The sequence below is a fragment of the Diplotaxodon limnothrissa genome, linkage group LG14 (assembly GCF_057381915.1).
Source record: "Diplotaxodon limnothrissa isolate DT_005_m linkage group LG14, D_limnothrissa_male_GT1.1, whole genome shotgun sequence".
Taxonomy (NCBI): domain Eukaryota; kingdom Metazoa; phylum Chordata; class Actinopteri; order Cichliformes; family Cichlidae; genus Diplotaxodon; species Diplotaxodon limnothrissa.
The window spans coordinates 32,133,312-32,149,166 of NC_140609.1; the positions used below are offsets into that span (position 1 = coordinate 32,133,312).

The following is a 15,855-nucleotide window of genomic DNA, read 5'->3' on the forward strand; positions in this document are numbered from 1 at the left end:
CCTTTTGACCCATTTTGCCAAAGGAAAGGACGTTGCCTAATAATTATGCACACCTGATATAGGGTGTTGATGTCATTAGACCACACCCCTTCTCATTACAGAGATGCACATCACCTAATATGCTTAATTGGTAGTAGGCTTTCGAGCCTATACAGCTTGGAGTAAGACAACATGCATGAAGAGGATGATGTGGACAAAATACTAATTTGCCCAATAATTCTGCACTCCCTGTATGCTCTGCGGATTCAGAGAGAATTGTTTACTGAGCATTGGCGACCCATACATGCTTTACTGTTTCAATAATTTAGCATAGGTCTATTTCGTTTTGTTCATTTATGGCTAAGATTGTCACACGTTATTTAATATTACATAAAGTTTTTTTTGTTTGTTTTTTGTTGTTGTTTGTTTGTTTGTTTGCTTGCTTGGGTTTTGTTTTGCTTCCCAGTTTTGTTCTGTGTTTCCTAATTGCAGTTCTTATTTTAATCTGTATATCTGCATTGCGGTTCCTGCAGGAACTCACTCACTCTCACATTCACACATCGGTGCAGGGAAACCACAGTTGTAGCCACAGCTGCCCTGGGGTAGACTGACAGAAGTGACGCTGCCATATCGCGCCACTGGCCCCTCTGGCCAACACCAGTAAGCGGTGGGGTAAAGGGTCTTGCCCAAGGACACAACGACCAGGACAGAGAGAGCTGGGGATAGAACCAGCATCCTGCCGGTTACAGATGAGCTTCCCAACCCCCTGAACCACGGTCGCCGCAATGACTTGTCTTCACTGGGCATCTAGAATCTTTTGGTGCTGACCCTTAGCGGGCAACAGCCATGAAACTCACAGAACAGGATTGAGAAAGTCACTTACGTGTTATGAAAGTATACAAATTTGACCACAGGATGTTATTCTTACTTCATTTCTACATAACTATAAAATTAATGGAATTTTTTCAATGAATTTAAAATACAATTTATTGATTTATTTCTTTTCTGCAATACATCCTGTAACAATTGAAACCATTATTTTGTCTTATCAACATTTGATTAGCTATTCTATAGACTTACTGTAAAATCTGCCGATCAGATTTTTCTTTTTTTTTTCTTTTTTTTTTTAATACGTCAGTTATAATTTGTACCACCACTACCACTAAAAGAAAAAAAAAAAAATCCAATCAAGGCCTGACCAATAGATCAACCGAGACTAACTAAATGTTTTGAAATTAAGCTCTTTTAACCAAATTTGAAAACAATGTGATTTTTATATAATGTACCTTTAAAAGTTTTCTTCTATATTTTTTTTGTTGCTTTGTAGATTTGTGCGGAATTCTCACGCATTACCACCAAGGATCTCATGGGGACCTTCATGACTGCCCTCGACACTTACTCACTTCGGCTGATTAAGCTGTATCGAATTAGAAAAGCTGCTTTCCGCAATGACATGGATTCCCTGTTGCAGAAGTTTGATGAACAGGTAATATATAAAAATGTATTTGTGTCTGGTTTATGAGGAACCTGAAGTTCCCACTGTAACGAAAGATACTTTATTAAATATTTACTAAATTGATGTAAAAATTGTTAGTTTTCAAAAAGTGTGTCCTGAATGGGATTATAAGCTAACAAGCAGCGCTGTGTTTGGCAGATTGCAGGTAATGACAGACAGTTCAACTCTCATCCCACTCATGGCACTTTTTGTTATAAATGTTGTAATAAGTGTGCTACATTTGTTGCACATCAAAATTACTTAAAAAATAAATAAATAAAAAAAACTGACAAAAACATGACCAATTATCTGTAATAACTCATTTCAACATCTTATTTCTTAAGGCTGTATTTTGAGCAACAACACTTAATGTGTTTTAAAAACAAAATGGTAGGTTTATAAATGAGACTGAGTCTTATTTGATTTCCTTGTTTTAGGTCTCAAACATAGTCCAGCATCGACGAACCATCAGTTTGGAAGGGTTACCGATATTTGTTCGCGACGACGAGACCAAACTCTTCTTAACATGTCTGGTGAGTATGCAAATCTACTCAATCTTCAGTTTTGGTTTTCAGAGACTTATATGTACTGTTGTTTTTTATTTTGCATAGGATACAGATCCAGTTGAGAGGGCAACCCGAGGTGTTACGGTGGGCATCCTCACTGTTCTGGAGGACTACGTGGGACCCAACTCGCAGTCCACAGTGGTCAACACTGCCATTGTTTTGGAAGAGGACATTATTCTTGATGATCTGCCAGACCTTCCCACTGCCTTTGCCTACTTGTTTGGCCTACTTTATGGGCTCAACATGGAGTTTCCCAAAGAACTCAAGTACACATTTGAAGCTGTGCAACACATTTTTATGGAGTTGACATCTACCTGTTCCCAGAGGATAAGAAGCTTCAAAACCAAGCTCTTAACCAAAGTCTAACCTATTTGACAACATGTTCAACTCAAATGCAACTTGTGTAAAACAGAATGGCAATTTGTTTTGATTTACTGTTTTTGGGTTTCGTGGAAAGTTGCTCTGAAAAAAGTTAATTTCTGTCTTTAAGAAAACGGTAAGGTGCAGAAAGTTCTGAATCAATGTCTTCTGTTCTAACTTTACTTAATGTAGCTTGCATGGCTGATTGCAGATTTCATGTATAACATGTTATTATAAAATGTTGAAAGGTTTTATTCTAACTTGAGCTGTTTTAAACAATTTTTATAATCTGGTTTTAGGTACATTTATATTAGTTTTATAACAAATGTGGCGCGATACTGAACTTCACAGGAAATTGGAGTGTTGATACCATTACTATTAAAAGACAAGTGGTGGAAAAATTTGTTTGAAAGTTGTTAGCTGTATGGAAACCAGGAAGTTGTTCACATCCTGCCATCTGATGTTTTGAATCTGTTTGTTAGTGACTATCTATCAAGATAGGTTTGATATTCTGTCTGACAACACCACCTTTAAAATTGGATGAGTAACATTTGTTACAAAAATTTGACTTTTTTTGTGTTTTTGGAAGGACTTTATTTGTGGCTGAATGTTGTCAGTATGTTAAAAATGGCTGATCTCAAAAGTCAACATTGTCAGTGGTGCAGTTGTGTTTGAACACAAAGTTATTTGAAAATCAACTGTGTAAACATTCATTGGTACAACAGGGAGCACCTCATGAAAACTATGAAAGATACTTTTTCTAAACTTTAGGAAATTGATTGGCAAAACAAAAAAATATGTTGTGTAAACTTTAGGAAATACGTTGCCAAAACTAAAACAAATACCTTGTGTAAACTTTAGGAAATACGTTGCAAAAACAATAAAATATGAGTTGAGAAAAAGGACAATTATTAATTTTGTCAACACAAAAACATTAGCTAAAGCAACTTATCACCTAAACTTGAAATTATAAGTTATCCATCAGAACCTAAAAACGTAAATGCAGTCGGTTGCCTTGAGTTTTTAAGTTTTAGCAACGTTTTTTTTTTTACAGTGTGTACCTGCCCTGCTATAATGAATAGAAGATAAGATAAGATAAGATAAGATAGAACTTTATTAATCCCTCGGGTGGGTCCTCTGGGAAATTCGACTTCCAAAAAAAGCACAGCAACGACCGAAGTTACAGTTACAGAACTGTTATATATATATACACACACACACACACACACACACACACACACACACACACACACACACACACACACACACATATATAAATACAGAGACAAATATAAATAAAATATACAAAGGGGATAAATAGAATAAATAGGAATAAAAAATAAAAATACAAGTGAATTGCACATTTCAAGTATTGAGTCTATTGCACTGTTGACTATTTACAAAAAGTATTGCACAAGGTATTGTACAGTGAGGTGCAGAGGCACTGCAGCTTAGTTGTTCCCCCCTCCTTTGTCCTCCTGTTTCCCCTCCCTCTCCCCTCCAGAGAGGAGTTAAACAGTCTGATGGCGTGTGGGACAAAGGAGTTTTTTTTTTTTCCTAAATGACATCAGAAACAGCAGTATGCGACATTACGTGATGGCAGAGCTTCAGTTCATCCTTTGTCATTTTTTTTTTTTTTTTTTTTTTTTTTTAATAAATAGGACAGGGGGAATGAATGAGAGAAAGAGGGGGAGAGAAAGAAAGAAAACCAAAGGGGAGAAGAGACGGTGAGAAGGGGGGGGAAGAGAGAGAAAAAAAAAAAGAACTCCTGGGTCACCTGTATGGAGAAAAAAACAAACAAACAAAAAAAACAAACAGAGGAGACAGCAAACAACAAAGAGCAACATAATAATAGAGAAAACAAAGCACCATCACAATAAACTAGCTAGTCATAGATATCAATATTTACTAAATAATAAACGATATTGTGCAGCACGCAAGATAGACAGCGCACAGTGTGCTTTGAGGCAGCAGCCAAGAAAGCTTTAGTCTGCGTCTGTGAATACCCATGTGTGCATACCTGTGTGGATCAGCATGCTTGCATTCCAAAGGTTTCTCCATGTAATGATCTGCTAGGGAGTGTGGGGGGGCCACAGCCCCGTCCTCCAGGGTGTGAAGCGGGTATGGAGGAGATCAAAACTCCAGACATCCAGAGGCCCCCAGAACACAAGAGACCATGGAAGACCAACAGAGGGGCAGCCGCGCCACTGTTCCAGTAAGAGCTGAGGAGAGTCCCAGATGAGGGCTCGCCCAGCAGCCGCGGAGCAGAAGTCAGGGGGAGTTGCAGTGACGCGCCCGTGAGCTCCGCCGGCCCCCAGCTGTGCCTGAGTGACCGAGCCCCAGGCCGAGAGGCCGGGGGCACCCCACCTCCAAAGGGGCCCGAGCGAGCCCCAGGTCCCAGGCCCCGACAAGCGGCCGCCAAGGAGTGAGCCGGTGTGTATTGCACAAAAGGTATTGCACAGTGAGGTGAAGAGGCACTACAGCTTAGTTGTTCCCTCCTTTGTCCTCCTGTTTCCCCTCCCTCTCCCCTCCAGAGAGGAGTTAAACAGTCTGATGGCGTGTGGGACAAAGGAGTTTTTAAGTCTGTTAGTTCTTGTCTTGGGGAGAAGCAACCTGTCACTGAACAGACTCTTCTGATTGTTTATGGCCGTGTGCAGAGGATGCCCAGCATTGTCCATAATGTCCATCAGTTTCTTTAATGTCCTTTTCTCTGCCACTGTCACCAGAGTGTCCAGCTTCATGCCGACCACAGAGCTAGCCCTCCTGATCAGTTTCTCCAGCCTGGATGAGTCCTTCTTTGCTGTGCTGCTCCCCCAGCACACCACAGCATAGAAAAGTACTCCAGCAACCACTGACTGGTAAAACATCCTCAGGAGCTTCCTGCAGATGTTAAAAGACCTCAGCCTCCTGAGGAAGTACAGTCGGCTTTGGGCTTTTTTATACAGGTGCTCTGTGTTGCATGACCAGTCCAGTTTATTGTCCACCCACAGCCCGAGGTACTTGTACTTGTTGACCACCTCCACCTCCTCCCCCTCTATCTGAACTGGCAGTGGACCTTCTCTGGACCTCCCGAAGTCCACAACCAGTTCCTTAGTCTTTGAGGTGTTGAGTTGCAGGTGGTTTGTGTGACTCCATGCGACAAAGTTCCTCACCAGACTTCTGTACTCCTCTTCCTGATCATCCCAGATACACCCCATGATGGCCGTGTCATCTGCAAACTTCTGAATATGGCATAATTCAGAGTTGTAGCAGAAGTCAGAGGTGTACAGGGTGAAGAGAAGAGGGGACAGCACAGTTCCCTGTGGTGCTCCTGTGCTGCTGACCACTGTGTCAGACGTGATGTCCTTCAGCCTGACGTACTGTGGTCTGTCGGTGAGGTAGTCGGAGATCCAAGCCACCAGGCAGGGGTCCACCTCCATCCTGTTCAGTTTTTCCTGAAGCATACAGGGCCGGATGGTATTAAAGGCACTGGAAAAGTCAAGAAACAGGATCCTGACCGTGCCTTTTCCCCCATCCAGGTGTGAGTGGGCTCTGTGTAGGAGGTACAGGATGGCATCCTCCACTCCGACACCCACCTTGTATGCAAACTGTAGTGGGTCCTGGGCATGTTGTACCTGTGGTCGGAGGAGGTTGAGGAAGAGCCGCTCTAGAGTCTTCATAAGATGTGACGTCAGTGCCACCGGTCGGAAGTCATTCAGCTCATTGGGCCGGTTCTTTTTGGGGACCGGGACGATGCAGGATGTCTTCCATAGGGCGGGCACTCTCCCCAGTCGCAGACTGAGGTTGAAGACTCGTTGTAGCGGCTCCCCAAGTTCAGCAGCACACGCCTTAAGAAGCTATTTATATATCACTTGTAACATTTTAAATGAGTATTTGATAGTCTGAATTTCTTATACTGTGGTATCATGGTATTGCCCAGTATAGAAATGTTGCATGGCTGAAAAATAGAAGCACTTTTAGTGCTTGCCATTATAAAGACCAATAATCCACCCTTCTGTCAAATTCATACTTCATACTGCCTCATAAATATCTGGACATTTTCCCAATGTGGACGCACTACAATATGTTAGCTTTCTCTTTTCCCCTTCACTCCTGCACCAAAAGGGCTTATGAATGTAATTTTGGCACTGAGAAGGATAAGTTACAGCAACTAACTGATAAAACGATATAACTGTTAATGCAAATGCCCGGTATGACCGATGGCCAGTCCAGCTATGGGTGGATGGACCGTACAGATTGGCTAATGACCAGGAGGCAGCGCATAAGAAGACACCACCAGGGACTGCCAGGTCATTCATTCTCGGCCCAACCCAACTGGCAGACCGTGTGTTCACTGTTTAACTATGTTGGTTTAATGTAGGAGCATGTAGGGGTGGATCGCCTTTTATGTTGTGGTCTGGCCGCGCCTAGACGGGCCATAACACCAACTCTAAAAAAAGTCAGAAGATATATATATTAATAAATAAAATGTGTTAAAAAATTAATGAATCATGTTTTGAAGTGGTCTAGTCAAAGTCCAGACTCAAATCGGATTGAAATGCTTTGGTATGATCTCTAACAGACTGTTCGTGTTGGAAATCCCTCCAATGTGGCTAAATCAAAACAAATAAGAGTGGGCCAAAATTGCTTCACTAAACCGTGAAAGACTCATTGTCAGTTATTGTGAATATGTTTTTGCAGTTCTTGCTGCCAAGGGTAACACTACCAGTTATTAGTTATCAGGTATGGGTATTACAGGCAATTACTTTTTCAAAAAAGGGGAGTTAGAGTTTTTTCTTTTTCATTTGTAAATTAAAAATATAATTTAAAAAGTGCCTTTTATCTTTTATCCACGTTATCTATTGTCTAATATTAATATTTCTTTTATGATCTGAAACATGTGTGACAAATATGAATCTAACTGAAAAGGAAGGGCAATATGACTACCCATTATTAAACATTAAATTTGTTAGGTAACAGCTAGTCATTTTAGAATAATAACACCATGATCTTAAAAAGACAAAAATAACTGAGTGATTATAACGGTTGTCACTCAGTTATAACTCAGTTATATACATATCAGACCGTAACATATAAGCTTGTGAATTGCACTGTTATACATATACATTGATGTTAACTTGTTGTGTAGGAATTATGATGATGAGGTATCAAGAAAGACTGAAATGAAACTGGACACAGACTGCCAATTTATTTTTCAAAAATGCTGAAATATAATCATGTAAGTGTTTGACGATGAAACAAAATACTTTTCACATAAGACTGAGTATATTAATCACAAAAAATCAAAGTCCAACAAGTTTAACCATCCTTGGTGCAAAAATATTATTAACGTCAATTTTACATGAAACATAATATGTTTTAAGCCATTTGTACATTATTTAATATATTTTCTTGATTTAAAAGAAAAGTTTAAATATAAATTACAGTGCTGTTCATTTTGAAAAAAAAACCTGATGAAGTTAATATTTTATCAAATATCAGATTGCATACTAGGAAAATAGTTATATATATAAATAGAGGTAAGAAATCATAAAAGAAAATGAATTAAAAAGTTACTGATGCTTTGTCAATTGCCAATTATTATTCAGCTCTGATTTTTATTTTATTTTATGAAGATATTTAATATACTTTTTTTTTAGTGTATATTAAAGCCCTAGGCCTAGATGTAGGCCTTTGCATTAGAGCTCATTAACAGCCAAACTACAAACATATGATTTTTACATAAAATAATGTATTACTGTAGATTCAACAGAATATGACATATTTAGAATGAGCTCAAGTTTAAACATTTGCAGCAGTAAACTTAATCCATGTAACACTAATGAAAAACATTTTTCTGTTGGATATTTACTTATACTTTGATTTCTATGCAATTTTCAATTAATGCAGTTTTATGTGCATTGTAGTGTTTTTATTGTTTGTGTGTGTGGCTTTGTTTTTTTTTTTTTTTTTTTTTTTGCTACTTTTAATATCCCTGCCACTTGTTATTAACAGCTAATAGTAAATATTGTTATGATAGTTACAAAAATAATAAGAGTTTACAATTCTTCAGCCAAAAAGGTGCATAGAAAGTTTAAGACTTCCAAACACAGCACAAAAATGTATTTTTTAACCTTTGTTTTCTTTGCATAATTGGTTGTTTAATGAGGGGGAGATATTCTTAGAGACAGTCAAAATAGTAATGTCATCATTTCAGCACAGTATTTGGACTAAAAAATTATGCATCTTTTATTTGTACAGTCACAGTTCATAAGAATCTAGTTGAGTATGTCAGCCTTTTTTGTGAATATCTTAAAGATCTTATTTTTAATTTCCTTTGTCCTGAAACAGTACACAACAGGATTTACAAGAGATGGACTAAGGATGGTCCCAATCAATAAACCCTGACGTTCCTCAAGTGTTAATACCACACCCACTCTGGTGAAGACAATGAGAACAAATAAAGGAGAATAATAACATGTTACTACAATCAAGTGACTCACACAGGTGCTTGCCATTTTCTTTTTATCTCTATTTGATGAAAATTTCATTAAGAATGCAATCACAAAATATGAAAGGCCAATGAAAGAAAAAGTGAAAAATAAAAGAAAAAACATCATGACTGAGACTAAATTGAAATAGTAATTAGGATCAACACAAGTGGTACGTATTACAGCAGCATAGTCACAGAAAGCGTACTTCATCCTTGAGGTACAGTAAGGAAGCGTAGCTGCAGTTACCGGCATAACAGCAACAAAACCAGAGGCAACAACCCACAGAATGTATGTAACAACAAGAGTACGTGTATTTGTTAAATAACTGTGGTACTGAAAAGGAAAAGAAAAAGCAATTAATCTATCAAATGCCATAATTGCTAAAGCAAACAACTCCATCACTCCTACTAAGTGGAAAACAGACATTTGAATGAAACACTCAACATAGGATATGGTATTAACACCAGCAAGTAGAACCCCAATCATTGTGGGAGTGGTACTGCAGCAGTACAGTATATCAACAACAGCAAGGTTACAAATCAGAATATACATTGGTTTATGCAATCTCTTGTCAAAAATGATGAAGAGAATATTTAGCACATTGGCAATAACAGCAAGTAGATAGGTTATCAGCATAACCACACCAACAGCAATAGGTCTTTTAACTGTGTCAAATCCACCTATAATAAAGTGTGTTACTTTGATCGAAGCATTTGGTAATGACATATTCAACAAAATCTTAAATTGCGGTTGTTAAGGCAGAAAAGACAGAAACAACTTGTCTCAAAGGAAAAATGTGGTAAAATATGTTTCAGAAAAAAGAAAAAGAAAAAAAATGTAATATGTAAGCTTTGGAGTTACAAAAAAATAAGGAACTTTTTCAAGGAAAGAAAGAGGTTAAATATATAAATATATAAATATAAGTCTTTACCAGCCATATAAAATTGTTATGAAGAAATAACTGTGGCACACCCAAACAGCTGTGGGTTAACCAGGCAAAGTGTAGACTTTGGTATTTAAAGGCCCACAAGTTTTCAGTTGGCAGCTCATTCATCCACTCACACTAGACATAGGGCTTGGCAATTTTTGTATTTACATATCACCAGAGATTTCAGATATTTGATGTCATCCCCTCCAATGGAGGGATGAGGATGGACTGGGAGTCTGTACCAAGGGCTGTCCTGCTCTTATCAGCAACATTTTATCTGATTATTGAAGAATCAGTGAAACATTTAAGTCCAACAGCCAGGCTCTAGATTGTGCAACATCAAATTACGTAAAATCACGATTAAGAATATCAGCAAATGTTACTCTCTTACTCTCAAAAAGCAGCACTTCAACTAACAGATTGCTAAACCGATTAATCAGTTTATGTGCCTCAAGGTTGAACAGACAGCACTACTTGTGAGACTGGCTGGCTGTCATTCTGAAGGCTTTCTGCATAAATGGTAAAGGGTTCAAATAGACTGACAAGGGTCTCAAACTTGGCCCATTCACTTGTGACAACTGTGTCTATGCCCAGATCCTCAAGTAGTTGGAGCTGTTTAACTCTGGGTCCCCAGCAGTTGTTTTAACATGTCAGAAATACTTTGAAAAGTTTCAGTGAAACATACAATCTCAGATTAGAGGAAGACAAAACAAAAGACACACTGTTGCAGAGAGCTAGATATTAATAACAACTCGTGATTAAATGTGTAGTGGTATATAAACACATGGTCAGCGAAAAAGGTGAGTTAAGAAAAAACACTCATCATGGGAAGCCCCCAGGGGGTGGTTCCACAGAAGAGGGGTTTGAAAGCTGAAGGGTCTCCCTCCTATTCTACTTTTAAATATCATATTTTAATCTGTTTTAAAGGTGGTATAAAAGCTGGAATACTTAATGGTATCAGGGATGGTATTCAGTTGAATTGAAGATTTCACAGAGAATGCTGACTGCCAAAGCAGAGTGACAAAAAGGTACAATACAGTTGTTAGTTGAAGATATTCTTGTAGATTTTATAGATTATTCCGGGTGAAAATAACTAAAATAAACAGGAGAGGAGGCAACATTTCAAAATAAATGTTAAACACCAAACACACTGGAAAGTATTTTTTTAAAAATCCTTTAAATGGTGCCTCTCCCGAATCTTACAGTGGTGATATAGAACTGAAGACTTTTCAGGGCATTTTTAGGACAGCCCAATGACAAATATAGAATAAACAGTTAAGAAATGATTCACATGTAACACATAATGCCTTGGTATGAATGAGGGAAAATCAGTGCCCAGAAATACAAAAAGAAAGAAAATGTAAAAGAATGTTATATAGTTGGTTGGACAAATATAAATCTATTCACCCAATTAACCACAATGTGTCACATATACAGTGGTTTGCAAAAGTATTCGGCCCCCTTGAACTTTCCCACATTTTGTCACATTACAGCCACAAACATGAATCAATTTTATTGGAATTCCACGTGAAAGACCAATACTGGTTTTCCAAAATACTCTGGAAAACCACCTGTGTTGTACCAGTGCCAAAGACTTCACGCCCCAAGGACCTCAACTGCTAGTGGCCAGTGATTCTGACATCCCACCTGATGAAGACCCTGGAGCGGCTGGCCCTAGCTCAGCTTCGGCGACTGGTGAGCTCATCACTGGACTCACTTCAGTTTGCCTACCAACCTGGCATTGGAGCAGATGATGCCGTCATCCACCTCTTACATCGTTCCCTCTCTCACCTGGAGACCGCTGGGAGCACTGTGAGAATGATGTTCTTTGATTTCTCCAGTGCCTTCAACACCATTCTTCCCACGGTCCTGAAGGACAAGCTGGAGAACTCAGGAGTGGATTCTGGACATGGATTCTGGACTACCTCATTGGATTCTCGACTACCTCACTGACCGACCACAGTATGTGAGAACTCAGGGCTGTGTGTCGGACAAGGTCGTCTGCAGCACGGGGGCCCACAGGGAACGGTTCTGGCTCCGTTCCTCTTCACCATCTACACTGCAGACTTCTCCCACAACTCCACCCAGTGCTTCCTGCAGAAGTTCTCTGATGACTCCGCAATAGTCGGCCTCATCACTGATGGGGATGACAAGGAGTACAGAGAACTGACCCAAGACTTTGTGGACTGGTGCCAGCTGAACTACCTTCAGATCAACACTAGTAAAACCAAGGAGCTGGTGGTAGACTTCCGCAGGCACAAACATCCTCCACTGCAACCACTGAACATCCAAGGTATGGACATCGAGGCTGTGGACAACTACAGGTACCTTGGTGTTCATCTGAACAATAAACTGGACTGGACTCATAATTCAGAAGCCCTCTACAGGAAAGAGCAGAGCAGGATGTACCTGCTGCGGAGACTCGGATCATTTGGAGTAGAGGGCCCACTCCTGAAGACCTTCTATGACTCTGTGGTGGCCTCAGCCATCTTTTATGGTGTGGTCTGCTGGGGTGGCCACATCTCTGCTGGGGACAGGAAGAGACTGAACAGGCTGATCCGAAGGGCCAGCTCTGTTCTAGGATGCCCTCTGGACCCAGTGGAGGTGGTGAGTGACAGGAGAATGGCGGCTAAGGTGTCATCCCTATTGGACAACATCTCCCACCTCATGCAGGAGACTCTGACAGCACTGAGCAGCTCCTTCAGTGGCAGGCTGCGGCACCCACGATGTGGAAAGAAAGTAGAAAGAAAGTAGAAAATTAATATAGCCACTACAGTAACCATCAGTAACCATCAAAACAATGATTTACAAGGTGGGTTAGAGTTATACTCAAATAAACTCGACAAGAGAATACAATTAAGAATTGATAAATATTTTTTAATGTCATTTTGCACAAAAAAAAAACCATGCCTACACTCCACAAAACTCTAGCTAGTTTAATTGTAAAAAAAAAAAAAAATTCTTAATCTCATTTGTCTTAAGACAGTCAAGGAATGGATCAATTTAAACCCCAATAAAAACAAATAAATAATAACCTATCAATTAGTCATTTGAATATTTCTTGAAAGAGAATGAAAGATGTGCTGTTTTCAGATATCAAATGCTTGTGTTCATTTAACATGTAGTTAAACAAAACTTAAGAGCTGTTCCACAAAGCAATATTTTCTGAGGTTGAAAGCAATTATTCATAATGATTAGCTTCTGTTGATTAAGGAAAAAAAAAAGTATGATTTAGAACACACACATACAAAACAGCCATTTTTAGAGTTGTTAGGATGCTAGTATAAACTCACAATAAAAAACAAATAAAATCAGATGTGATGAAGTGGAAGATGTTTTACAACCATTTACATATATAATATTCACAAAACTTCAGTGGGGAAAAAGACAAAACATGTATAGTAATTATTATAATAGAAAAGCACACTCAGCTCACAAGAGTCTAAGAATCTTTTTGAATATCTTAACCATCTTATTTTTAATTTCTGTTGTTCTAAGACAATACACAAAAGGATTTACAAGAGATGGACCGAGAATGTTTCCTATCAATAAACCCTGACGTTCGTCAAGAGATAATACCACGCCAACTCTAGTCAAGATGACAATAATGAATATAGGAGAGTAAAAGCATGTTACACAAATTGCATGACTCACAACAGTGCTGCCCATTTTCTTTTTGTCATTATCTGAAGATAATTTCACACAAAATAAGATTCCACAGTATGAAATACAAATGAAAGTGAAAGTGAAAAATAAAATAAAAAATGACCAAATGGCACTTTGGTTGAAATACTCATCAACATTGACACAAGTGGTTCGCATTATGGCAGCATAATCACAGAAAGTGTACTTAAGCTTCAAGGTGCAATGAGGGAGAGGGATAACTGTTGCAGGAAACAAGACAACAGTACCACATCCAATAATCCATAAGATATATGTAAGAACAACAGTACGTGTATTTGTCAAATAACTGTGGTAATGAAAAGGAAAAATTATAGCAATTAATCGATCGAATGCCATAATTGCTAGAGCAAACCGTTCCATCACCATTGCTAAGTGGAAAACACACATTTGAATTAAGCAGTCCACGTATATGGTTTTAACATCAGCAAGGAGAACCCCAATCATTGTTGGAGTGGCACTGGAAGTGTACATTATATCAACAACAGCAAGGTTGTATTGGCAAAAATAGCTAGTATATAGATTATCAGCATAACCACACCAACTGCTACAGGTCTTTTGACAGTGTCAAAACCACCTATAATAAAGTGTTTCACTGTGATTGAAGCATTCTGTAACAACATACTCAACAACTTTTTAACCTTCCTGCCTTCTTGGGACCTTTTTGTGCCACTTTTATGTGTTAAATGGCTGCCATTTCCACTGTGTTCAGTGGAATATAACCAAACTTGCCAAAAGATAGTTTTTTACTGTCAATTTTAATATTTCAGGGTGAATATCTTAAATCAATCTAAAATGGCTGAGCAGCAAAAATCCCCACACCCTCCTTCCTTGGGACCGTTTTGTGCCAATTTACTTCCATTATAAACGCTATTTTTCACGGCTAAAAAATTACGGTCAAAGGGATCGTCATGAATCCAGCTTAGGTTTCGTTTTGTAGTAGAGGCCTTAGAGTTGTATTTTTTTTATTTGTCCACCAGGTGGCGCCCTTGTTTCACATTTGATGCCTGCTCGGAAATACCCCTTTCCAGCGGGCAGCTCGAGACAGACCTGCGGGAAAGGAGGACTGATTCCCGGCTTGCATCAGCGGCTGCGCTCGCTGATCTGGCGGGACAATTTATGGTCCCCAGGTCGGTGAGAGTGTGGATTTTTTTTTTTAAATCAACAGGAAATGACGTATTTGTTGTCACGTGGTATCGGACACGTGTGCTGGAGACACGGAAACCGAACCATATGCCCCGGCGCTGCGCGAGACACACCTGCGGCAGAGGCACTCCTCCCCGGGGAGCAGGAGCAGCAGCGCCGCCTGGAGACCATTTTCGGCTTCTGCAAAAAAAATTAAAAGTTGATCGAAATGAATGTTGGTGCTAATCTTTTGTCCATCTAAAGGCCTAATTATAATAACAATAAAATATTACTTCAAATGTTTGTTTGTTTTTTATATTTAGTTTTTTTGTTTTTTGGGGCTGAAAAACAGGGCGCTCATGTAATACAACTGGGATTTAAAGGGTTAAAACAACGAAAATATAATTAAAACTTTATATGAATATTTCAGGGAGAAGTAGTTTTAAAAGACTGACCAATTTAAAGTGAAAAAAAAAATTAATATTTAATATTTTTATTGCACTTTTTGGGGAATTGTCCTTAGGCATGCATTTTTTAATGTGCTCCTGCAAAAAAAATAATGGCAGGTCAAAATGAATGTTGGTGCCAATCTTTTGTCCATCTAAAGGCCTAATTATAATAACAATCAAATATTACTTCAAATGTTTTTTTTTGGAAAATATTTAGTTTTTTTGTTTTTTGGGGCTAAAAAAACAGTGCGCTCATGTAATTAAACTGCGATTAAAAGGGTTAAAACAACGAAAATATAATTAAAACTTGAAATTAATATTTCAGGGAGAAGTAGTTTTAAAAGATTGGCTAATTTAAAGTGGAAAAAAATATGAATACATAAGGCTTTTATTGCATTTTTTGGGGCGTGGCACAAAACGGTCCCTAAGCAGAAGGGTGTGAGTTTATTAAAAGAAGGCAGGAGGGTTTTAAATTAGGAGATGTTTCAAAATTTAGTTAAAGAAGTAAAACAACAACAACACCTCAGCCTCAAGCAATAGCCTTTCAAATATATTTTAAATCTTTATCAGCTGGACACATTTGTTAAGAAAAAAGCACAACCCAAACCCAAACAGCTTAGGGTAAACACTTTAAGTATCAAAAGAATGCTACGTTTTCATTGGTCTCATCCAATCACAGTTCATATAGGGGTTGGCATAGAAGTTTTTCATATGACATCATGTGGACTTCGGTCAAGAACTGTCCACCATCCTGGACATGATAAGCAGTAGCAATCACATCCAATCGCTCAAAAGTACT

The 15,855-nt window shown here is 38.7% G+C and overlaps 1 protein-coding gene across 1 annotated transcript; it reads right to left on the reverse strand.

The window, feature by feature from the left end:
• Nucleotides 1–8,657: 8,657 nt before the first annotated feature.
• On the reverse strand, nt 8,658–9,509 carry LOC146619185 (olfactory receptor 7D11-like). The gene is made up of 3 exons (XM_085370199.1): nt 9,374–9,509; nt 9,047–9,109; nt 8,658–8,815 (listed from the first exon to the last, which is right to left on the reverse strand). Exons 1-3 carry the CDS (start codon nt 9,507–9,509, stop codon nt 8,658–8,660), a joined length of 357 nt encoding a protein of 118 aa, XP_085226325.1.
• Nucleotides 9,510–15,855: the final 6,346 nt, after the last annotated feature.

Excerpts from the sequence above, each read along its gene's own strand:
- LOC146619185 (XM_085370199.1), bottom strand. The coding sequence starts at position 9,509 with ATGCTGATAACCTATCTACTTGCTGTTATTGCCAATGTGCTAAATATT. Across the intron at positions 9,110-9,373 it reads TGATATACTGTACTGCTGCA|CTACGCTTCCTTACTGTACC; the intron begins GTACCACTCCCA and ends CGGTAACTGCAG. Across the intron at positions 8,816-9,046 it reads TGACTATGCTGCTGTAATAC|TGGGTGTGGTATTAACACTT; the intron begins GTACCACTTGTG and ends TCTTCACCAGAG.